The sequence below is a fragment of the Leptonychotes weddellii genome, chromosome 9 (genome assembly GCF_054177405.1).
Source record: "Leptonychotes weddellii isolate Sample4059 chromosome 9, ASM5417740v2, whole genome shotgun sequence".
In the NCBI taxonomy this organism is placed as follows: Eukaryota; Metazoa; Chordata; class Mammalia; order Carnivora; family Phocidae; genus Leptonychotes; species Leptonychotes weddellii.
Window position 1 is genome coordinate 66,135,354 of NC_138377.1, and position 24,651 is coordinate 66,160,004.

The 24,651-nt window shown below is 36.9% G+C and overlaps 1 protein-coding gene across 8 annotated transcripts in view; it reads left to right on the forward strand.

The window, feature by feature from the left end:
* Positions 1-24,651, forward strand: part of HNRNPC (heterogeneous nuclear ribonucleoprotein C) — a 54,639-nt gene that overhangs the window by 25,607 nt on the left and 4,381 nt on the right. For 6 of the 8 annotated variants that reach the window (XM_031025981.2, XM_031025985.2, XM_006731355.3 and 3 more), the window contains 3 exons: positions 1,485-1,762; positions 7,554-7,668; positions 8,267-8,314. In XM_031025981.2, the coding sequence (XP_030881841.1) occupies positions 1,522-1,762; positions 7,554-7,668; positions 8,267-8,314 (404 nt within the window). In that variant the 5' untranslated portion in view covers positions 1,485-1,521. The remainder of the gene's footprint in view (positions 1-1,484; positions 1,763-7,553; positions 7,669-8,266; positions 8,315-24,651) is intronic. The other 2 variants (XM_031025986.2, XM_031025987.2) reach the window with 1 other exon arrangement.

Genomic DNA, 24,651 nt, shown 5'->3' on the forward strand with positions numbered 1-24,651 from the left:
TTTTTTTTTTTTGACATTCTAAAGATGCTTTCTGGGACTCAGAGTTGAAAGGGTGTTGGTGACTCTGTGCTACTGTTCGGTAAATTTTTATTGCGTAGTCTAAAAAAATTAACTATTGTTTATAAAGCTATAATTCAGAAACCAAAATCAAGTAAAGACAATTTCTTGAATTTTAGAAAGGCTAGGAGGGAAAAGCAATTGTTAACAGCTTTAAAAAATCTGGGTACTAGTTGTGAAATGAGTAGGTGTTTTAAGGATCAGAATATTAGTCTGTATAAATGATGTTATGCTACCTCTTTTGTCACATATATATGCATATAGAAGATATTTTTACATAATCCATGAACTAGTTTGTCATTCTCCTGGGGATTGGAAAGATAATATACTAGACACTGGTATCTCATTTGAGTGTCAAAGGGATGAATGGGAAATAAATCTTAAGAATGCGGGCCCATCTTAAACTCTGTTTAGTTTTGGTAGTTGGAGTGGGAAGGAGCAGCAGATACAAAAGCTAAAAGAATGTCAAAATGTTTCCACTTGAAAAAGACCTAAAAGATGATAGTATCATGAATCTCCATGTAATTATGACTGAACCTTCATATACATAAAAAATTTTTGTTTTGAAACAGTCTGAGGAAAGTTGTACTCTTCTTAGTTCTCCTGGTCCTCTTTTGATTCATGCAGTGTTTTATCTGCTAGTTTTATCATCATCACCATCTAGTATTAACAAATATCCTAGCTGTATTTTGTAGATTATCACATAAAAAGTAGGACAAGAGTCATTGCATTCTATAAAATGATGGTATTGTTACTTAAGGTATTTCTGGCATATTATAAATCAATCAATTAATGTACCAGAAATATTTCCAGAGTGAATGATTTGGGTCTATATATTGCCTTAGTATAATAAAGTTAATTATACTTGAAGGGGAGAGTGTCTGTTGAACAAATTTAGCTAAAGAATGGTTTGTGGGCAGAATTTGGAGTTTTGTAGATCTTTGGAATAGGTGAGCCTCATTTTAATAATAGCAATGTATAAGAAGGTGGAATTCTTGATATATGGCAGAGAATGGTTAGGTTAGTATGACAGGGAAGGTTAAAAATACAATGAAAAGTTGGTGGTAGAGAGCTTAAGGGGTTCTAAATTGCTTGAGGACTTTAGAACAGAGAGGGCTCATTTGAAATGAATAATATCCTTAATTGTGTTGCTAGTAGTCTTCCCCACCCACTATCCCGTGAAATGGTAGTCTAGTGCTGCTGGAATAGACTAGGGAAGATGGAGCCTGAATTTGTATAAGGATGCATATATTCAGGAGCTCTCCTCTCTAAAATAGTAATGTACTTGCTGCTGTGAGAGCTCTTTATGTTCACTGATACTCTAGTTAGTCACAGTGGTTCAAAATAAAGAGTAGAAAGTTTTATCAAGGAGTATTTTGATTTTATCTTTTTTTTCCCCACCTGAATGCATTTTTTTTCCCTTCTAGTTTTTCAGCTTTGTGAGGAACCTTATCATCAAAGAAAATGGCCAGCAATGTTACCAACAAGACAGATCCTCGCTCCATGAACTCCCGTGTATTCATTGGGAATCTCAATACTCTTGTGGTCAAGAAATCTGATGTGGAGGCGATCTTCTCAAAATATGGCAAAATTGTTGGTTGCTCTGTCCATAAGGGCTTTGCCTTCGTTCAGTATGTTAATGAGAGAAATGCCCGGGCTGCTGTGGCAGGAGAGGATGGCAGAATGATTGCTGGCCAGGTTTTAGGTAAGATCTGGGTTGAATTTCTTCGTTGACTGTTTAATTGAGATACAAGGTTTTCCTGTTCATGCTTCTGTTTTTCTCTCCATTAAGCTAAGTAAAAAAAATTTAGGTTATAGGTATAACTGGCTAAATAAGGATTTTATTCCTTTTTGTGTAGCAGAAACTGGATAACGAGTTGGTGGTCTTGAGTAAGGTCAGGAGGATAGGAATGATAATACTACGTCAGGTACAGCTGCTGCCTAAATAGCTGTCCTCCCGCTCACAGTAGAATGGGCAAAGACTATAGCTTAGTCACTCATGGACTGTGGAGTCAGATTGCTTGACACAACTGTGTGTTGGGCAGTCCACCTAATTTGGTGAGTCTTCTCATCTGTTAAAACGGAGGTAGAGTACATAATCTGTTTTCTGTTCTTACTTGAGGTAATAGTACTTTGGTGTTACCAAGAATTTGGATTAATTAGGATGATTCATGAGAAGCTTCTAATACAAGTCTAGCATGTTACGCTCAATAAAAGATACTGTTGCATATGTTTTAGCATTAGCAGTACAAACTGGTTTTGTTTTAGGTGTTAGTTTCCCCAATAAGGGGTCTCCTGATCTACCATGTTCAAATGTTTGGAAGATGAGATCTGAGCTCTGCTCAGATGTTTATATTCTAATCTTTAGAAAATCTCATTACATATTAAGACTTTAGAGCACATAAGTATGTTCCTGATGATTGTAGAATTTCATCTCCTTGAGAAGTCTTCTAACCACATATCAGTTGCTAAGATTTGCTCTCAGAATCATAGTTAATTTTATATAGCTTATATTTTCCTGGGTGTGAATATTAGGGAAGCTGAAAGGTTTGTAAGACAAAAGTCTATTTCTTTTTGCTTTTTATGAATAAGAGGGAATAAGCACACAGACCTCTTGAGTGCCAAAGAATGGCTAGTTCCATTGTTGATAAGGTATTGCTTAGCAGTTAAACAAAATTACTACTTTAGATTTATAAAGTTTATAGCAATTCATAATTGAGACTTTTTTTAATTGAGAGTTTTCTGATTATTCCTGTGGTGGCTTATTTAAATTTTCATTTTGTTTTCAGCATATTCAGGAGTTTGTATTTGGTTTTTTTAAATGCATAATGTTCAAGTTTAATTCCACCTTAAATGTTTTATTTTCTACCTGGCTTCCTCTCTTCAGGTTGCAGTGGATTTTTGTCCCCTTAAGTGTTTCCATGTTGGTGTTTCCCTACAGTACTACACAAAACTTCAGCATTTCATAATGTTTGTAGCATTTAATAAATACTTCTTACATAACATGATTTATTGTAAAGTTTCAACAGTTCTTTTTTTTTTAAATAAGTGACAGCTCCATTCTTGTAGTAAACAGCATTACTCTTCATAGCAGGAGCAGCTCTTCTAAGATTTTTTGTTTTGTTTTTAATATTTTTTTATTTTTTTATTTGACAGCACAAGCAGGGGGAGCACGGGAAGAGGGAGAAGCAAAGCAGGCTTCCCACTGAGAAGGGAGCCAGATGTGGGTCTCCATTCCAGGACCCTGGAATCATGACCTGAGTTGAAGGCAGACACTTAACTTGAGTTCCCCAGGCTCCCTCTTTATTTTATTTTCGTGAGGGGGAGGGGGCAGAGGGAAAGGGGAAAAATCTGAAGCAGGCCCCCCTGAGCACGGAGCACGATGCCCTACGGGGCTCCCATCTCATAACCCTGAGATCATAACCTGAGCCAAAACCAACAGTCAGATGCTTATCTGGCTGAGCCACCCAGGCGCCCCTCACTTTTTATACTATTTTGAATGTTTGATTATGGTCTCTCAGTGGCTGTTTCATGAAGAGCCCTTTCATGCTAGAATAAAAGTTTTGTGTAATTTGTAAACACTTCTTAAATACTATTTTTAAAAATCCTAACCATACTGGGGGCACCTGGGTGGCTCAGTCGTTGAGCGTCTGCCTTCGGCTCGGGTCGTGATCTCGGGGTCCTGGGGTTGAGCCCCGCATCGGGCTCCCTGCTCAGCGGGAGGCTTGCTTCTCCCTCTCCTACTCCCCCTGCTTGTGTTCCCTCTATCGCTGTGTCTCTCTCTGTCAAATAAATTTAAAAAAAACTTAAAAAAAAAATCCTAACCATACTGGATTGGGAAGGAAAAATATTGGAAGTTAGAGAGCTTTGTAATCCTTGACATTGAAGATACATAGAATAGTTGTAATTGAGAATACATAAGAAATTTTCATACCCATTTGTCCTATACCCAAAGTACAGGAAAATACATGTATAAAATTTGGGCATCTGTAAAATGGCTGCAGTGAAAATGAACTAAAACAGGAGTTTTGCATCATAAAGACAGGGTTTTTTTGATACTTGTTTTTTTTTAAACTGTCATGGAAATTTAACACAAAAGTAGAATTTAATGAATCGTGTGTAAGTACATCTCACCTAGTTTATTTTTTTTTTTAAGATTTTACACAGGGAACACAAGCAGGGGGAGTGGGAGAGGGAGAAGCAGGCTTCCCTCCCGCTGAGCAGGGAGCCCAATGCAGGGCTTCATCCCAGGACCCTGGAATCATGACCTGAGCCGAAGGCAGACGCTTAACAACCGAGCCACCCAGGCAGCCCACATCTCACCTGGTTTAACAGATACCAGTATTTAAATTGTTTTCATCTGTTCTTTCTATTGGTTTTCTTTTAAATTTTGTTAGAGTAATTTTAAGACGTCAGCATATATCCAACCAGATAAGAAATTTTAACAAAAGGCAAAACACACTGCTCTTACAGCATATTAAAAAAACCTCACAGTAATTCCTTAATACCATCAAATATTTAATCCATATTTAGATGGCTTTATTGTCTCAAACTTTTTTTTTTTTTTAAGATTTTATTTATTTATTTATTAGAGAGCGAGCGAGAGAGAAACCGCATGAGAGAGGAGAGGGTCAGAGGGAGAAGCAGGCTCCCCGCTGAGCCGGGAGCCCGATGTGGGACTCGATCCCAGGACCCTGGGATCATGACCTGAGCCGAAGGCAGTCGCTTAACCAACTGAGCCACACAGGCGCCCGTCTCAAACTTCTTTAAATCAAGACCCAATCCATGTCCACATATGCATTTGATTTAATTGCCCCTTATGTCTTTTATTTTTTATTTATTTTTTTTAAGATTTTATTTATTTGAGAGAGAGAGAATGAAAGACAGAGAGCATGAGAGGGAGGAGGGTCAGAGGGAGAAGCAGACTCCCTGCTGAGCAGGGAGCCCTATGCGGGACTCGATCCCGGGACTCCAGGATCATGACCCGAGCCGAAGGCAGTCGCTCAACCAACTGAGCCACCCAGGCGCCCCAGCCTTATGTCTTTTAAATCTGAGTTTCCCCATCCCTTCCTTTCCCATTTAAAAAATTTGTGACATTTAATTTGTTGAAGAAAGCCTCAGTGTCTTCCATACTGTGTACTGATTTGATCCTTTGTGGTGTCATTTAATTTGTTCTTCTCTACCTCTGTTTTGTGTAATACTGCTAGATCTAGAGCAGTGCTGTCCAGTAGAAGTATAAACATGTATACTTAAAATGCATCTGAATTGAGACTTGTGGCTATTGGACTGTGCAGATCTAGAGGCTTGATTCAGTTACAGTGGATAATGTTAACGTATTTTATATTGTATCACACCTAACATGATTGCAACCTAACATGGTTGCCCATTTTTAGTGATGTTAAGGATAATTTGGGTTCAGGTTTTAGATCTTGATCCATCTGTGATAAAAAGTTTCCCATCAATTTTTCACCTTAATGGTGATCATCCATTGATGATCATTGATTAGATATTTCATTAGGGGTTGCAGAAGAGTAGATTTCTAGTTTCCTTCTGCATAACTTTTCTGAAATGAACAACTCACTAATAATTTGCTTTTTCTGAAATACCATTTATGTTGGAAAGTTTTTAGCAGGGGGGTGGGGTAGGAGGGGCAGCAAAGCAAGGTTTATTGAGCAATAGCAAAGTGATAGTACAAAGCTCCCAAGGAGGGAAGGGACCCGAGGGAGTTGCCTAGCCTTTTTTTTTTTTTTTTTAAGTAAGTTCTATAAGCTCTTTCCCATCATGGGCTTGAACTCAAAACCCCTAGATCAAGAGTCACATGCTGTACTGACTGAGCCAGACAGGTGCCCCCATAATATTAATTCCTCTAATAATTTAAATTGGTGTGTTTTAGTACATTCCATATCCTTCTTTAGAGCTCAAAATACTTCATCTGTGGCCAGTGTAACCTGTGTCCTTGAGACCTTAGTTTTATAATTTCATTGCATCCTTGCTTTCTGGCACCACAAGATACTCCAGGTGATCTGATTTATTTCTTGACCTAAATCTCGATTTGCCACTTACTGAAATAATGGGAATTATATAGAAGCCACTGTCTGTACACCAGAAGTGTTTATAATTCAATTTTAATTGCTTCTGTCTAGTTTTCAGGCAGAATAGGAAGCACTTTTTTTTAAGAAAAAATTTTATGTGTGATTAGTACCACAGTTTCAAAATAACTATGCCTTTTTGTTTGTTTTTTACTAAAATTAAGATTACTAAATGCATTTTTAGATTTGAGGTTCTAAGAGAGTGGGCCTGCTGGGGGTAGGGCTGGGGGACACTGCCTGGAGCCTACTTAAAAAAATAAAAATAAAAGTCAACTGTAAAGGCAAGGTTGTTAACGTTGGATGCTAAAAATTGGAAATGAGTTTAGTGAACCAAGAACTCTACAGATTCTTCATAAATGTAATGGTGTTCAGCAAATAGTGTACTAAAAATCTGTTTTTTAGTTGGTCATTTGATGAACTAAGTTTTGGAGAGCTGGCTTTTGACCAACGGATTCTTGTTAGAATAAGAAAGAGATATGAATTCTTTTGTTTGGTAGGCAGTGGGTGGCAGGGTTATAGCTGGCCATGTTGAATAGTTGTTTTTAATAACATTAGTTGTTTATGGAAACTAGGACTTCTCCTTTGTTCCCTTAAGTCTCCCTTGGTGTGTGTGTCTGTGTGCGTGCGTGTGCACACAGACACACAAGTGCACACACAAATGTGTATGTAAAGGTTCAGCAATTCATTGAATAGTATTTTTTTTTAATGAAGTCTGCAATTTTTTTTTTCTTTTTCAAAGATTTTATTTATTTGACAGAGAGAGAGAGAGAGACAGAGAGGGAACACAAGCAGGGGGAGCAAGAGAGGGAGAAGCAGGCTCCTGGCTGATCAAGGAGCCCGATGAGGCGTGGGACTCAATCCCAGGACCCCCAGGATCATGACCTGAGCTGAAGGCAGACGCTCAACGACTGAGCCACCCAGGCGCCCCCTGAATAGTATTTATTAACTATTTTTACTCAACTTTTACAGCTGATCCTGTTTGTAAGGAGAATGAAAATTCGCCTTTGGGGATAATTTGAGGGTATCAATAATTCGTGAATTGCTATATATTTTATATCTCTGAGGTCATTCATTGATTCCTAATATATGCTCTTAATAACAAGAGTTTCATTTTAGCGGGAGCTGAGGGTAGAAGGTACCAAAGAGAAATGTCATGTCTTATATATGAGTGTGTGTGTGTGTGTATGTCTTATATATAATGAGTACTTTTTACGTTAACAGTACAGAGGACAAAGTATTGAAATACTAAGTACTAGCCTTACATAAGGAAGGATGAGATACAGTGTTCGGCCTTTGTTGATTTATATACTATGTACACCTTTAAATACTGTAGTTTAAAATTCTACCCTATCCCTGCCCCAACAGAGTTGTCATTAAAAGTTTTTGTCTTCATTTTTGTTTTTTCAGATATTAATCTGGCCGCAGAGCCAAAAGTGAACCGAGGAAAAGCAGGTGTGAAACGATCTGCAGCGGAGATGTACGGGTCAGTACCAGAACACCCTTCTCCGTCCCCTCTACTCAGGTCCGGAACTTTATTATTTATAACTGCATTGTGTCCATCAGTGGGCATCTTCTCTATCTGTTTTCTGGATGTGGGGAGGGTTAACTGTAGTATGTTTTATCTGTGTAAAAATGCTTTATTAATTTTGTATTAGTGTACCTCCTTTTCGCCCATTTCCCAGAGAATTACTAGAATTCCCTGAGATTTTTTACTTACTAAGGAGCAGTTTGCTATTTTTAACATACAATGAAATCTTTGAGAGTTGTTTAGTTTGTATAAGAAGCTGGGAACTATGAAAGGGAAGGGAGGGTAGCATAAGAATGTTTAGTTTACTGTTGTATTTTTCAGTGTTCTTATATTAGCTATTATGTTTTATGTTGAAATTGTAGCAGATTTATGCCTAAATTTGCAAATTAGCTGCTGCATGTCCAGTGGCTTCTAAGATGATTGGAATTTTAGTGATTTGTTGCTTGAATGATTGGGGATTATTCCATGCTAATCTCTTGATCTATTTGTTATGGTTGGTTTTGCATGGTTTTTTGTTTTTGTTTTTCCCATCTGCTATTGTGAATTTACATCAACAGCTCCAAATTAATCCTCTTCGGTATTTATTTTTCAGCTCCTCTTTTGACTTGGACTATGACTTTCAACGAGATTATTATGACAGGTATGTTAAAGTTGTTTTGTCTATTCTGGTAAAAAGCCATTTAGTAAGAACCATTTATTTTTCTGTTTTGTAATGAACATTCTCTTTGTAGTAACGAACAACAAACATGTTGTCAAAGTCCCCCCTTGATAAACAAAATGAAAAATACCTTCCTGCAAATTGTCTGGGTTATACTAGGGTGACATTTCTGTTGATTTCAAAGAATCAGTTTATATAGTGTCAGGGCATATGGGAACATGTCCAGTATTATATTTGAGTTTGTGTGCCAGACTTGCCAAATGACAAAATAGGACTGAATTAGCATTTCCATGTTCTCTTCATTATTTCCCTATTGCATACTTGCCATTTGGCTTTGCATTGTAGGGCATTACAGCAAAACTACTTAAAAAAAGATCCGTAAGTCTCCCTTGAGCAAACCAACTAATAGAAAATAGGATACAGTAAGCATACATAAATGAATTAACAATATAAATTGCTTTAGGGGTTATATAAAGTGTTGAAGACTTGTAGATTAGGGGTGGTGGTTGACACCATTCTAAAAGCCAAGGTGGTAGGAACAATGGTTGATTTGTGTGTGTGTGTGCCTTCAGAAGAGCATTAGTATTTGTTGAAGAGACTTGAGAAATCGGAAGATGTGTGGATAGGGATACATTATGGACAGTTATGAATTAGAGATTTAGATGTGATGATATAGGAGTTAGTTATTGGGGAATGACATAATACACAAAAGATACTAGTAACATTGGCATTCTGTTAACATTAGTCCTCATGAACATTAAGAAAATACTAAGTTTATTTGGTTTCCTGCTTTTTTAATTACGCATTATATGGAGGTATATGGAGCATACCTCCTATATGGACTTGATCTAGTATGAATTTTCCTTTGCTTTTTCATCTTAGGTTTTCGGTATTCCAATCATAAGTATGATGTTAATATATATAAGAATTTCAATTAGATCAATTTTTGCTTTGGAAATAAAAATAATGTCTTGATTTGGGAATGTTTCCCTAAACTAGAACTTTTGGAACTGAGTTGATTAGTCATGCCAAGGGAGTTGGGTAATGGAATCAAGTCAGTCAGTAAATGCTATGAGTAAGGCCTGAACATGTATACTTTTTGTGTTTGAGAGAGATACGGACTACAACAAGCTAGTAATTAATAGGCCAAAAAAATAAGACTGGAAAAATAGTTTGGGCCTACATTGTTAAGATCTTTAAATGCCATATTAAGGTTGCATGATTGAGTATTCTTCATGCATCATCAGAATGGTTCTTTCATTTGTCCTTAGAGATTTCTTCACATATTTGTGTCTATTTATGTTTGAATACATATATTGAAAACTATGGTGATTCTCATACTTTGAAAATATTAAAATATAAAATGAGAACAGATCTGGGCATCTCTTTGCTACTGAAAATGTGATCATTGGGTGAGTGACTTGAAGGCACTGAGACCTACTAAGTTAATCTGAAGCAGCTACCCTTCACCACACACTCTGCTTAAAAAATACTCATGCCCAACTATACCTATAGGGATTCTGGTATACATGGTATATAGGTAGATTCTTGAGTATTGGTGTGTGTGTATATATATGTATGGATGTATTTTTTATTATTAATCACCATACATTACATCATTAGTTTTTGATGTAGTGTTCCATGATTCGTTGTTTGCGTATAACACCCAGTGCTCCATGCAGTACGTGCCCTCTTTAATACCCATCACCAGGTTAACCCATCCCCCCACCTCCCTCCCCTCCAGAACCTTCAGTTTGTTTCTCAGAGTCCATAGTCTCTCATGGTTTGTCTCCCCCTCCGATTTCCCCTCTTCATTCTGCCCTTCCTGCTATCTTTATATATATATATATTTTTTGAAGTTTTTCAAGAAATTTGATGCCAGAGTTGAGAGTAAGAAGGGATGGGGAAGTAGTTTCATTTCTGTAATTCTTAGCCTGTATCTTTGTTCATGGCTCCCTTTAGAAAAATTCTAATACATTTATATATGTGTATATATATAATAAATAATTGGGGGTGTACCATAGACTGTCACACAAACTCCTGTTTCCTGTTTTAAATTGAGTGATAGAGAATTTTAACATGTACAATCCTACCTTTTTCATGAGAATAGCGATCTAAAGTTTTACTTTTTAGTTGTCCTGTTGAGGCAGCAAAACTTGGGACCGTCCCTACCATCATCCCACTATAAGTAAGTTCGGCAAAGATTGTTTTGAGTGAGGACTTCTGAAGGGTTAATTGAAAAGAGCTGTAAACAGCAGGGAATAGAGAAGAAATTTAGATGTTTGCAGAAATACCTTCAAATTTCTTTCCACTGCTATTTGATCCTAAAAGTTGGTGGCAGTGCCACTATTGGCCTCACTCTTTCGTTTTTCAAGAGGCAAGAGAATAACTTTAGTCAGTCTGATGTATTGCTTGATTTTATATAGGGTTGGTGAAAAGTAATGTCTTTCTCCTTCCATTCTAATCTCAGCCAGTAGAAAAAGACTTCTGATAACTAATCGAGCAACAACCAGGCAGTATCTGGGAAAGAGCCGATTCAAGTATATTACTAAGGTCTGTGATGGGAAAATGAACCTGTTTGGTCAAAAAAAGAACTAGTCAGGAAAATTGCATTAGTTTCTTCTCAGAAGTCATTCTGAAGATAATTTGCAAGGTTAAGACTTTTGTTATTGTCTTTGTTGCTAACATAATGATCCTAAATCAACTGTGTTGGATTTTTTATTAAAGCAGAATGGAAAATTGGCTCTGAGATGAGCTGAAAGCTCTGGGTCTTCCTATGTAAGTGGGGTTAAATCAGTGTCTACCTAATCTCTTTAGTCATACCCTTAAAAACATAAAATTCACCACGAACAATGAATCATGGAACACTTCATCTAGAACTAATGATGTAATGTATGGGGATTAACATAAGAATAAAAAAATAAAATAAAAAAAAACATAAAATTCACATAAATGTTTCAAGACATATATGGCATTTCTTTAGGTTTTGGGGTTTTTTTTTGTTTTTTAAGATTTTATTAGTGAGCTTGAATGAGCTGGGGGAGAGGGAGAAGCAGACTCCCTGCTGAGCATAAAACCTGACGCAGCCTGATGACTGGCTCCATCCCAGGACCCAGATCATGACCTGAGCCAAAGTGAGATACTTAACCGACTGAGTCACCCAGGCGCCCCAGATCATTTCTTTGTTATCTAGCTTTCTGCGATTTTGAGTTCTACTTAATCTTACGGTAGAGAGGCAGCTGATAGAGGGCCTAGGAAAGAAACAGTTGAAGAATCTAAAGGCATATTTAGCAAAGAAGTTTATGACCGAAGTCATATGTAATCACAGTTTTCTTATCCCTAAAATGGAAATAATGCTTACTAATAGAGTGGGTATGAAGACTAAAGGAAACCTGAAAGATAAGAAATTGCATTTTAAGGGCGTCTGGTGGCTCAGTCGGTTAAGCGTCTGCTTTCAGCTCAGGTCATGATCCCCGGGTCCTGGGATCAAGTTTCACATTGGGTTTCTGCCCCTTCTCCCCTACTTGGGCTTTCTCTCTGTCTGTTTCTCAAATAGAATCTTTAAAAAAAAAATTAAAAATTGCATTATAAATGTAACAGCGCCCAAATATTGTAACTATTAACAACCAGTCAGTGAAGACCTTGAGGATTCATTCTGTTATCAAGATTTCTTACATGCTAAGTTTGCTGAAAGTTATACTTCTGAATTAGTAGTTTTATTAATCCTATTAACACTGACACATACTATTTTGTTGACACTTAGTAAAATGAAGGGACTATGGATACCCCACCAGTGCTCTTCCCAAAAAACTGACATCTGTAGCATAACTTGTTCTTTATGTGTGACAGTAGTCTTACCAACTAATGCATAGTAAAATGAACAATGGTTAGTGTTTGTTTTCTAGACACCTTTTTATTTTAACTCTGTCTTCTAAAACATCTCAATTTAAATATATGTAAAAGAACAGATGGGGCACTTGGGTGGCTCAATCAGTTAAGCATGTGACTCTTGATTTCAGCTCAGGTACTGATCTCAGGGTTGTGAGATTGAGCCCCTCCTTGGGCTTCACACTGGGCGTGAAGCCGGCTTAAGATTCTCTCTCTTCCTCTCCCCCCACCCCCCAAAAAAGAATAGTGCACAGTAAAAGATAAAGACTGCTTTTATAAACATAATCCCAGTACCATTTATAGTTAAAATAATATTTCTTAATCTCATCTGCTTTCCACAGACTTGATACTGTGGGTTATATTTTAGCATGTTTCTCTGCCACCTGTATTTTGTCTGACCTGCTGGATAGATTTGCAGGCTTGATAAGATTTCAGGTTCTATTTTCTTTTTTTTTTTCCTTTCCTTTAGGGATGAGGGAACATGAGGGGGTTGTGGGAAAGAAGAGCAGAGTACTTCATTAAAGGCATTATGCATTTTAGTTATCATTAGCCTGATTTTTGACAAATTTTAAGAATGCAGGAAGCATTGGGTGTTGTATAAGGAGATATACTTTAGATATCAGGAAGTATGTAATTAACAATTGTTTTCTTAGGAGAGTTAGAATGACCTGTATTTTTGTTTGGGGATGAGTGGGCATTTTTGATCAAGTCCCAAGGATTGTAAATACTTTACCTTTAAAACTGGAGGGTAATCAAATGTTAAGACTTAAGCAAGTCACTTACATTTTAGTATGTTGTCTACTGAGGAGACAACGGGATCAGATTCTGTAGCTTTATGCTACATCCTGCAGTGATTTTAATTCGGAGTATAGGCGGAAAAGTTAAAACTGTTACCTGTGATCATTAAAGTTTACCATAGTGTGGAAGGATTCTCAGTACAGGGTGCTGTTCTTCCAAAGTTAAATAAAGGTATTTCTTAATATCTTAGCATTATTACAGTGATCAGATTGTGCATTTTAATGATGTAAAAGTCAAAATGATTATTAGGTTTTTTCCGTAAGTTACCTTTTTCACTGATTACCTGAATTAGGCCTGTCTTGTTTTTGTTCCTAAGGCCATTCCTAATTTTATAGGTGTTGGACATTTTGGGATGAATTTTAATAAAAATTGCTGATATATGTTAGATGTATTAATATTTTGACAAACTGTCCACTCTGTTTCACATACCAGATTCATTAACCAAAACATTTTTTTCTGGTAGGATACAGCCCCATAAGGTAGTTTTTGTTGTTGTTTAATGATGACCATTGATGGGCATCTGTGCACAAAACTAAGGGAGTTGCGTCATCCCTGTGTGCAAAACATTACTGTTTGTTGATGCTGAAAGCCTGAAAACGTGTAAGCTTCTGAGATCCAATTTCAGTTGTGTCCTATTGCGAATCTTGTTGCTTTTAGAAAAATTGTTGCTGTAGGACCTTGTGTGAGCAGTTGCTTTGAAATACTGAATTTGAAATTTATTTCTAATTTAATTAAAATCTCCACATTGAGTTTTATTCATTCACTTTTGAAATTATGGATCATTAGAAGGCTGTATGTGTTCTCGTGCCAGAAGTGTTGTAATAAAAATATTTAGCACGGGGCGCCTGGGTGGCTCAGTTGGTTAAGCGACTGCCTTCGGCTCAGGTCATGATCCGGGAGTCCCTGGGTTGAGTCCCGCATTGGGCTCCCTGCTTGGCAGGGAGCCTGCTTCTGCCTCTGACCCTCCCCCCTCTCATGTGCTCTCTCTCTCTCTCATTCTCTCTGTCTCAAATAAAATAAAATCTTGAAAAAAAAAAATTTAGCACATTATTAGAGCTACACGGGCATTAAAGCTCTGTTTTTTTGAGGAATCTTAACCTTTCAAGCAAAATTGGAATATACTACAAGTAGATCTGAAAGTTCTTAGGCTGACATATGCACGGAATTGATGTTTGCCATACTTATACTGGCATTATTAAAATCATATTTGACTTGTGTTTACTGTTTGTGCACAAATATTTAGTGTTTCCTTAAGTAAAAAACCATCCATTTTTAGAAAAATACTGAGATTCTATGGATTTTAATCAGTTGTGGTCCCACTTTTGTTTCCCTTACAAGATAACCCATGAAATTGTTCTGGAATTACATAGTGGTAATGGTTGCACAAGTTTGTGTACATTTATTCTATGGTATGAGAGTCATATGTCAATTTAAATGAAAAGGAAACTACCCAGTTATGGACAGCCACGTAATTCTCCTTATTCTATTGAGAACTTGAGAGCACAGGAAAAAGTGTCTTATTAGGTTTGACAGTAGGCTATAATATGAAAGCTGAGACACAATAAACATCTGGTAAGTGATGGTTCAAAAAGATCCTGATTTTAGTTCAGTGTGATCTGAGGACTTTATAATAAAAATCACACATTGCATATGGTATGTGAATAATAATGTAAACAGTGTGTAAGTGATTGGACTGTAAAATTTCTTCCATCAGAGCTTTTTCAGAGTGCTATTTTTATTCCATATCGAAGTATATTAAGTAAATATGCCGGCACACCATGAATAAAAAGAATGGAATACATCAACTCACATATCAAATACAGTGCGTGTATGACAAGCCATATGTTATTTAATGAAGAAACTGTTGTAGCAAGCATTATATGATACAGTGAAGAAAGTGATGTGGAATTAATATCAACTGCTGTGTTCCCTTCATTGTATAGGATTGTGTCATAGGAAGATGAGTAGTGTTTCCTTTTGTGGAGCTCCACGCTCTGGTTAAGATTTAAAGAGCCCCCAGGTAGTTTCACAAAGTGCTGTATTTCAACTTGCTTTTGATACTAAGTAGGAGGTTTTGCCACAGATAGGGTAAAGGTACAGAGTTGTAAATATCCCTGGTTGTATTTGGGGAACAGCCAGTTGTAATTGGAAAGAGTGTTGGTTGGGTCCCTGGGTGGCTCAGTAGGTTAAGCATGTGTCTGCCTTCAGCTCAGGTCATGATCCCAGGGTCCTGGGATCAAGCCCCACATCAGGCGCTCTGCTCAGTGGGGAGCCTGCTTGTCCCTCTATCTCTCTGTCAAATGAATAAATAAAATCTTAAAAAAAAAAAATTGTTGGTTGTAGAGGGCTTTGTATGGCACGTTAGGCATATGTCCCGTAGGCAGAAATAACTTAGAAACAGCTTCATGGCTAGAAAAGAGAAATTGGAGGGGAAAAAAGATGTTTTAAGTAGTTAACATTGTAAATGTTGGAATGGAGAAGGAGGTATAGGAATTTCTGAGGTAGACTGGTCTTGGTGTAATTGAGTTAAAGTTATGAGAGTAAGTGTTTTGAAGGGAGAAAAGTATAGCTTAGATTTTTATCTTTTATGACTAAGATTATAGTAGTAAAGGTTACATGAAAGGTTTAGAGGGCTTGAGTTGTTTGAATTTTGGGAAAAAATTTTGTTGATATTTCTCTTACAGCTTTTCTAGAAGGTATCCTAGTAGACAGTGGAGAAAAGTAGTTAAGGTGAAGTACAGTGGTAGAGAACTCTCCATTGAAATGCAAGACAAGGAAAGAGGCTAGCCATCATATTAAACCAGTATTTAAGCCCTTATTTTGTTCTAGGCACACAGAGTTTTAGGTTTTGGATTAATAAATTATAGAAATAGTGACTATAGATCATAGCCCCTCTCCCCCATGTTACTGGGATTAGTGGGGCTATCATCTTGCCTCCCCCTTTTTTTCCATTTTTCTGATATTCCTGAGTAGCAGTGGCCCTGAAGGAAGAGCACATAAAGTATTTAGGTTTTGAAGAATTGGGTGAGACCATCCGCTTGGAAAGGCATGTGATTCAGACCAACGCGGTTCTTAGCTACTTGGGAAAGCTAAGGGATGCCTTCATAGATGTCATTTTAAGCATAAGGTGAAATTTTGGATTTCCTCTGAGCCCCTCTGATGGTTTTATTTTGCATTGGAACATGATCATGTCATTGTTGCTAGGAGGATTTTAGTTAAGGGCATAGTTTAGTACAAATATACTTTCAACATAAACCTGGTATTATTGACTTAAAATTTTGACAGTATATTCTTTATTTCACTTAGCATTCATTTTGGGCTGTTTGCTTATTTTTCTGTGTGTCTTGGACTCTTGGTAAGTAGGAGGGACGTACTTTTTTCTTGGGAAAACATTTGACTCTCAGTTATGGACAGCCAAGTACTTCTCATTCTTCTGTGGAGGACTTGGGAGTGCAGGAAACAATAGGTAATTATTAGGTTTGACAGTAGGCTATAGTATGAAAGCTGAGACACTATAAACACCTGATAAGCAAATGATAGTTCAATAAGACCCTGAGAATCTGCTATATGATTCTGAATTAAATGCTGTTCTGGTTATAACCTCTAATTGAAAGATAGCCTCTGCTGTTTTAGGATTCTGTTTCAGGATACTTTTAATTCAGGTAGATTTTGTCATTCTCCTTGACAATTTTTTTTCTTTTTAAAATTTAGCTTTATTGAGAGATGTATAGTATATATACATATTACAAAGTTTTTATTTTTAAAAAATTTTTAAGAGATTTTATTTATTTCAGAGTGAGAGCTGAGGTAGGGGAGGAAGAGGGAGTAGCAGACTCCCCACTGAGCAGGGAGCCCTATGTGGAGCTCGATTCCAGGACTCTGGGATCATGACCTGAGCTGAAGGCACTTAAATGACTTGAGCCAGCCAGGCACCCCTATAAAATTCATTTTAAAGTATACAATTTAAATTAGTACACTTAGAGTTGTGCAGTCATGACCACCGTGTTCTAATGTTAGAACATTCCATCATACGAAAAATAAACACTTGTTAACATTCATTCTTTATTCTTCTGTCCCTGGACCTAGCAACTACTAACCACTTTCTATCTATAGATTTGCCTACTCTGGACATTTCATATCAGTGGATTCGTACAGTATTTGTCTTTTATGACTCATTTCTTCCTCTTAATACTTAATGGTTCATCCACGTTGTACCATTTGTTAGTACTTCATTCCTTTTTTGTTTTGTTTTGTTTTTTAATTTTATTTGAGAAAGAGCATGAGCAGGGAGGGGGTGGGAAGGGAGAGGGAGAAGCAGACTCCCTGCTGAGCAGGGAATCCAGTGTAGATCCCAGAACCCCAGGATCATGACCTCAGCCGAAGGCAGAGGTTTAACTAACTGAACCACCCAGCAATATAATTGCTGGATTATATTCCATTGTATGGATGATACTGTGGATAAATATGGTTTATCCGTTCATCAGTTGGTGGACATTGGAGTGGTTTTCACATTTTGAATGATGCTACTGTGGACATTTGTATACACATTTTTTTGCGTAGCTAAGTCTTGTTTTCATTTCTCGGGTATATACTAAGAGTAGAATTGCTGGGTCTTAGGGTATTTCCATGTTTAACCTGAGGTACTGCCATACTGTCTTTCAAAGCAGTTGTACTATTTTACATTCCCATCAGCCACGTATGAGGGTTCTACTCTCCACATACTTGCCAGCATTTGCTGTATTATTATTTGTCCTTGTTATTTAACTACTAGTTCGAGGGTGAGCAGTGTTATCCCATTGTGGTTTTGATTTGCATTTTCTTAAAAACTAGTGATGTTGAGGGGCACCTGGCTAGCTCAGTCGAAAAAGCATGCAACTCTTGATCTCAGTTGTGAGCTCAAGCCCCACATTGGATGTAGAGATTACTAAGAAAAATAAACTTAAAAAAAACTAATGACTATGAGTATTTGTGTTCTTACTAGATACTTGTTTATTTTTGGAGAAATGTGTTCAGATCCTTTGCTCGTTTTTATATTGGGTTTTCTTGTTGAATGTAAGGCTTTGTATATTGGAAATACACGTCTATGGATATCATATCTGACACTGACATTTTTGAGGTTTATTACTGTTTTCAGTTTTTTTTTATAGTTTCACCATTCTGCCTTGTGTTCACAGGAGATGTGTTAACTGTCACTTTATACTAAGGACATTTACTAGTTTATAAAGATTAAGGTTTTATTATAGACTGAAAAATTCTAGAATTCTAAGCTGTGTTTGGAAATTATATATAGGCAATACATACCTATGGAAACAAAATAGAACAGTGTCCGATAGAACTTTATGTGCTGATAAAAATATTCTGTATCTACAAGGTTAGTGTGGTAGACATTAGTCAGATATGGCTTTTCTGCATTGAAAATGTGGCTAATGTGACTAAGGAACTGAGACTTTAATTTGAATAGCCACATGTGGCTAATGATTACTCAGCTTGACACTGTAGGTCTAGGGTGCTGCAAAGTTAAGCCTTACTGGGTCTAATGAATTTTGAGTAGTTTTGAGTATGAGAATTGTAATGACAGAAGACTTCTCTTCAAGCAGGAGGTTAGAGAACTCAGACTGCAGTTTTAGAACAAAGCTGACAAGGAATATTGATGGGTTAGGGTTATCCAAGAAACTAAATTTCCAGGGAAAGAGAAGGTACCCTTTGATAAATAGGATAAGATTATATTTTGATACGCCCTCTTAAGAACTGCAATCCAAGGAATGAAAAAGTCCAACAAATAGAATTTGACTTACTCAGGCAGATAAACTTTTTTTCTAGGACCTTTATTACCTTACAATAATAAATGTACTTACTGTCAGATTAGTGGAGTTTAGCAAGGGAAAGAGATTCTTAGGGTACAAAATATGTAATAGCAGGAGAAACTTAGCAGTGGAAATTTTTGTTTGTGATTTCCTTAAGGCAAGTATGACATGATAGTCTCATCACATCCATTATTGGAAGATCTGATTTTTATTTTGTAATAGCTTAGAAAATGATGCGATTTTGTGGTAGTTTATTATATTCAACTTATTTTTGCCTGATTTTCCTAGGGGGAAACTCCCAATAGTCTTTATAAAGCTAGGAAAAGACAAGGTCAATGCTCCTGGCTTTCCAGCTATAAAGATAGTTTAGTGTGTTGTGTTGATAGTGTTGTTTGTGACAATTTCTTTCCTAGAGGCCACTTTAGGAGAGACATTGTTGTGTTCACCAAGGGTGCTGCGGTGGAAAATAAATGGTCTCAGAGAAGATGGGTTGGTTGAACACATAGCGAGATGGGAAGCAGTTGGAGAATTCTGAGGTAATCCAGACAGATTTGCTTACAGATCAATGTGAAGGCTGAGAGAGGAATCAGATGTCACCAAAGTTTTGGCCTGGACAACCAGAGACTTGGAATTTACAGAAACAGTGATAGGAGAACAACATGGGAACTAGATTGGAGAGTGAATATTCACAAATTGGTCATGGATATGTTTATTAGACATTCATTTTGAGAGATGTTAATTAGGCAGTTGTTTATACAGAGACACAGTAGTATCTGCTTATAGGTTGTAAAACCCACAATATTGGATGAATGAAGATAGAAAGTAGAGATCCCTGGAACACTGCAACTTTGCAAGACTGGGGAGGGGGGAATCAGTATGGGTAATTGAAAATGCCATAAAGGAAGAAACCTGGAGAAAAACCAGAAGCTTGAAGTGTCCCAGCTGTGTGAATATTAATACATATTAATAGTGTATTCTATTAATACATATTAATAGTGTACTCTAAAGAGTAGAGGGATGAACTGCAAATGTTAAGTAATACGAAAAATTAAAAATGCGTGGGGATCATTGGTGACTTCAACAAGGGTAGGTTTTGATAATGGGCAGAAACATTACAGGGAGATTTCAAGAATGGAGAAAGATAAAAATAGGACACCTTGTTACATACAGCAGAATTTACTCTGTACAGTTTTAACACATACATAGTATGAACAAGGTATAGTATCTACCAGTATAATCAAGATAGAGATAGTTCCATCCTTCCCAAAAATTCACCATGTAGCACTTTCCTAGTCAGTTTCTCCACCCTAGCCCTTGGCAAACCACAAATCTGTGTTCTCAAACAACTACTTAAAAGAAATTTTATTGTAAGCTAAAGAAGTGTACTCGTCTGGCCTGGCTTGGTAAAATGAGAATATAGGAATGAATGTGCTTACATGTTCTTAACATACGGTCTGTAAACAGTATTCTCAATAAATACTCTTTTTTAATTTTGGCTTTATAAAAAAAATAAAAAATTGTACCACACTTGACAGTTTTTAAGACATTATCTTTGTAAAAGACCCAATGACATTTGGGGAGTAGTATATATGTTAACATTATGACAAATGAATAAGGTCATAATTCTTGGGAAATTGTGTCTATTAAAGATTGTCACCTGGGGGCGCCTGGGTGGCTCAGTTGGTTGGGCGGCTGCCTTCGGCTCAGGTCATGGTCCTGGAGTCCCGGGATCGAGTCCCGCATCGGGCTCCCTGCTCGGCAGGGAGTCTGCTTCTCAAAAAAAAAAAAAAAAGATTGTCACCTGGATGTAAAGTTTGATATAAGCAGAAGCAGATTTTAAAAAAAAAAAAAAAATTTTTTTTTTTTTCCTGAGCATAGTCTTCAATCCAGTACTGTTCCTGAATGGATTGATCAAAGCAACCCACATATTTTATCGCTCAGATTATTTTTTGTTTAGAAAATTCTCAGTTGAATTTTCAAGTTGTCTTTTCTGGAAACACCTGATTTTGTGTTAACATAGCTTCCTAGATGAATCTGTCAAGACAAATCACTATATTTTCTTAATTTTAAGATGTAGCTTTTATTTTTTTAAATACATAAAATTGGGTGCATCTTAAAATGAGTAGGTATAGTTAATTTTTTTCCCTCTCGCAGAGTTGTAAATAAATCAGTGAGGCAATTTTCAGTTGTATGTATTGAAATTTCAAATGTTATCTTTGAATTTGCAAAAATACCCCTAAATACTAAACCGACAGTTTTTTCTGAGAAATTGTAGAACCATTTACTCATTGGCAACATTGTTTCTACATCTACAGGGGCTGTTAATTCCTTCTTTTTGTCAGCAGGAATGCATGTGCTGTTCCCAGCCTTGATCATTGTTCTTTGGGCAGTGTTCTTAAACCCACAAAGGTGGCTAGGTAATCTTTGTTTTTCCTTTAGTTAACAACATTGTTTTTTCTTTAAAATTTAATAGTTTGGGTGCCACTATATATTGAATGATCCTTTGTAGCATACTGGTTTGTCCTTTAGTCCCTTTATCATAAAGGGTGAGCAGGGCTTGCTCAAGTTTTTCAGTCGTATAGATCATCTGTATCTTTAATGGACCATTGGATAAAGGCAACACAAAGGTAAGGAACATAAAGTACAACTCTGCAAATTAATATTGGTAATTAGCACTCTATCCATAAATTGCATTAGCAAAACAAGTTTAAGTTCACAGTTTCATTTCAGCTTCTCCCAAGAAGACTCCCAAGGCAGCATGTTTGTGGAAAAATACCTGCAAATAAGGCTTAGAAATTGTTTCTTTAGAAATAAAACACAGGAGCGCCTGGGTGGCTCAGTTGGTTAAGCGACTGCCTTCGGCTCAGGTCATGATCCTGGAGTCCCAGGATCGAGTCCCGCATCGGGCTCCCTGCTCGGCAGGGAGTCTGCTTCTCCCTCTGACCCTCCTCCCTCTCATGCTCTCTGTCTCTCATTCTCTCTCTCTCAAATAGATAAACAAATCTCAAAAAATAAAAAATAAATAAAAAAATAAAACAAATTATAAAAATTTAGCTAGTTGATTTTATTTATTTTTTTTTAAAGATTTTATTTATTTTTATTGGAGAGAGAGAGAATGAGAGAGAGGGAGTACATGAGAGGGGAGAGGGTCAGAGGGAGAAGCAGACTCTCCACTGAGCAGGGAGCCCGATGCGGGACTCGATCCAGGGACTCCAGGATCATGACCTGAGCCGAAGGCAGTCGCTTAACCAACTGAGCCACCCAGGCGCCCTAGTTGATTTATTTTTAAGCACAACAAGCATTTCGGCAACATGAAAACAGGTTTTTTGGAATCTGGTTTTTTTTTTCATGAGTTTCATATTTACATTTTAATGTAAACCTGAATTAAACATTACATAGACATTTTAAAGCTCCCCCCTTTATTCTTATATAAATAAAGAAGAATCAGTAGCCTACTCCTAAATCTTTGAGATTTAAAGAAATACTATTAAAATTACATTAGGGTGAACTTAAAATTTTTTAGTTTTGGGTGCCTGGGTGGCTCAGATGGATGAGCGTCTGCCTTCTGCTCAGGTCATGATCCCAGGGTTCTGGTATTGAGTCCTGCATCGGGCTCCCTGCTCGGAAGGGGGCCTGCTTCTTCCTCTCCCTCTGCTGCTCCCCCTGCTTGTGCTCTTTTCGCTCTGTCAGATAAAGAAAGAAAAATCTTTTAATAAAATTTGGTTTTTAGTTAAGCATTTGTCTACATGTTAAAATGAACTTTATACCATAATCTTTAATTGTGCGTTTAAGGTAATTTCATTGTGTTACTTTACTACATTAAAAATGAATGACATGATTTTTTAAAAAGTCTGAGGGGTTGTACTATCTATGAAAAAAGTTTTGGTAGTTTTAAAAGATCATGGAAAATAGTTACCTAATCATTCAAATACAGTTTCTTAGAAGCTTTTATAAGGAATGGGAAAGAACTATCCAGAAATATTTTGTAATGTTCAGAGATATTAATTACTGAAAGCCTTGATTCTTGAATAGTATATAAGGAGTGCATGCTGAAGGTTTACCCTGGATGGTATGGTGGGAAACCTGTAGTTGAAGTTGTAGATTGTCACAGGAGAGTGAGCACACTGACAAGAATAAAACTTAAAACAATTGCAGTAGCAGAGAGTCTTCACTCAGGGCTTTAGTTTCAACTCTTTAAGTGAATTGTTGGTGCACTGGTTTATGTCTAGAGTCATGGTGGCTAGAGTAGAGTTTGAGGTGAGTATCTCATCAACTGGGAGTTTATTTAACTAGTAAATACTGGAGCTAGGATGCTGCTCTTTGACTCTTAAACTCTGTACATAATTTTTGCTATTGTTTCCCATGGTTTCCTCTAGATGTATCCCACAGACTACATTTTACTGATACTTCCTTGGATTTTGTTCCTATCACTTTCTTAAAATCCTTCTTTTTGAATCTCATGAATTTGTACTTAGTTTTGTCTGGACTTCTCTAAATTAAAGCACATTTTAGGTGGCTGGCTTAGTCGGTAGAGCATGTGACTCTTAGGTGGTGAATTCGAGCCCCATGTGTGGCATAGAGTTTCGTTTCTGAGAAATGAGCACTCATTCTAGATTTGGTCTTGTTCCTGCATCAGTGATTTTTAACTTTATTGTGAGTAGGTACGTTCGTAGTATTTTAGCAGTTTGAGAGATCCTCACACATTCTAAAGCCCAAACAACATGGTAGCCTGTAAAATCAGTCCTAGGAAAATCAGGGGTAAGCAGGGAGAAACAACATCTTGAAATTTCATTGTAGATAAAAAATAATGAAGCAGAAGAAAATACTTCCTGACACTTGAATGAAATTATAATGGGATTGCATATTTAAACTGAATTTGATAAACCATTTTTGTACAGGGAGGAGGGAGTAATCTTATTAGATTGCTCTTACCTATAAATTACAGCATGTAGCTTTTATTTTTTTTTTATGATTTATTTTAGAGAGAGTACACAAGTGTGGGGGGAGGAGCAGAGGGAGAGAGAAAAGCAGACTCCCTGCTTTAGCCTAGAGCTGATGTCATGACCCTGAGATCATGACCTGAGCTGAAATAAAGATGTTTAACAGTATTATTATTTTTATTTTATTTTATCTTATTTTTTTAAGTAATCTCTACACCCAACATAGGGCTGGAACTTAAAATCCCAAGATCAGGAGTTGCATTCTCTACTGACTGAGCCAGCCAGGCACCTCTGTAAACTTCTATTTTTAATAAATGACTTGTAATGCTTAAGTTTTGCTTAGAGATTAGGACAGTTTGTTTTATCTCTTCAGATAATTACCTAGCTAATGTGCTTCCAGAAGTGTTTTAATTTCTTTAAAATGGTATTTTAATGACCTTTTTTATTCGGGCTAGATTTTATACCAACACTTAAATGTCCAGATTTCTGATTTAGGGTGCAGTCGTAATTCTCTTAGGATTTAGTGCTTGTTCCTTTGGTAACAATGAAACTTTCATGAAGACTTTTTTTTTTTGTGGAATTTTTTTTTATTCTTATGTTAATCCCCATACATTACATCATTAGTTTTAGATAAAGTGTTCCATGATTCATTGTTTGTGCATAACACCCAGTGCTCCATGCAGAATGTGCCCTCCTCAATACCCACCACCAGGCTAACCCATCCTCCCACCCCCCTTCCCTCTAGAACCCTGTTAGTTTTTCAGAGTCCATCATGAAGACTTTTTAATGACTTTGGCTTTATCACTAGGGAATCAGCACATGATACTGATCTTTTTTTTTTTTTTTAAGATTTTATTTATTTATCTGCGAGAGAGAATGGGAGACAGCA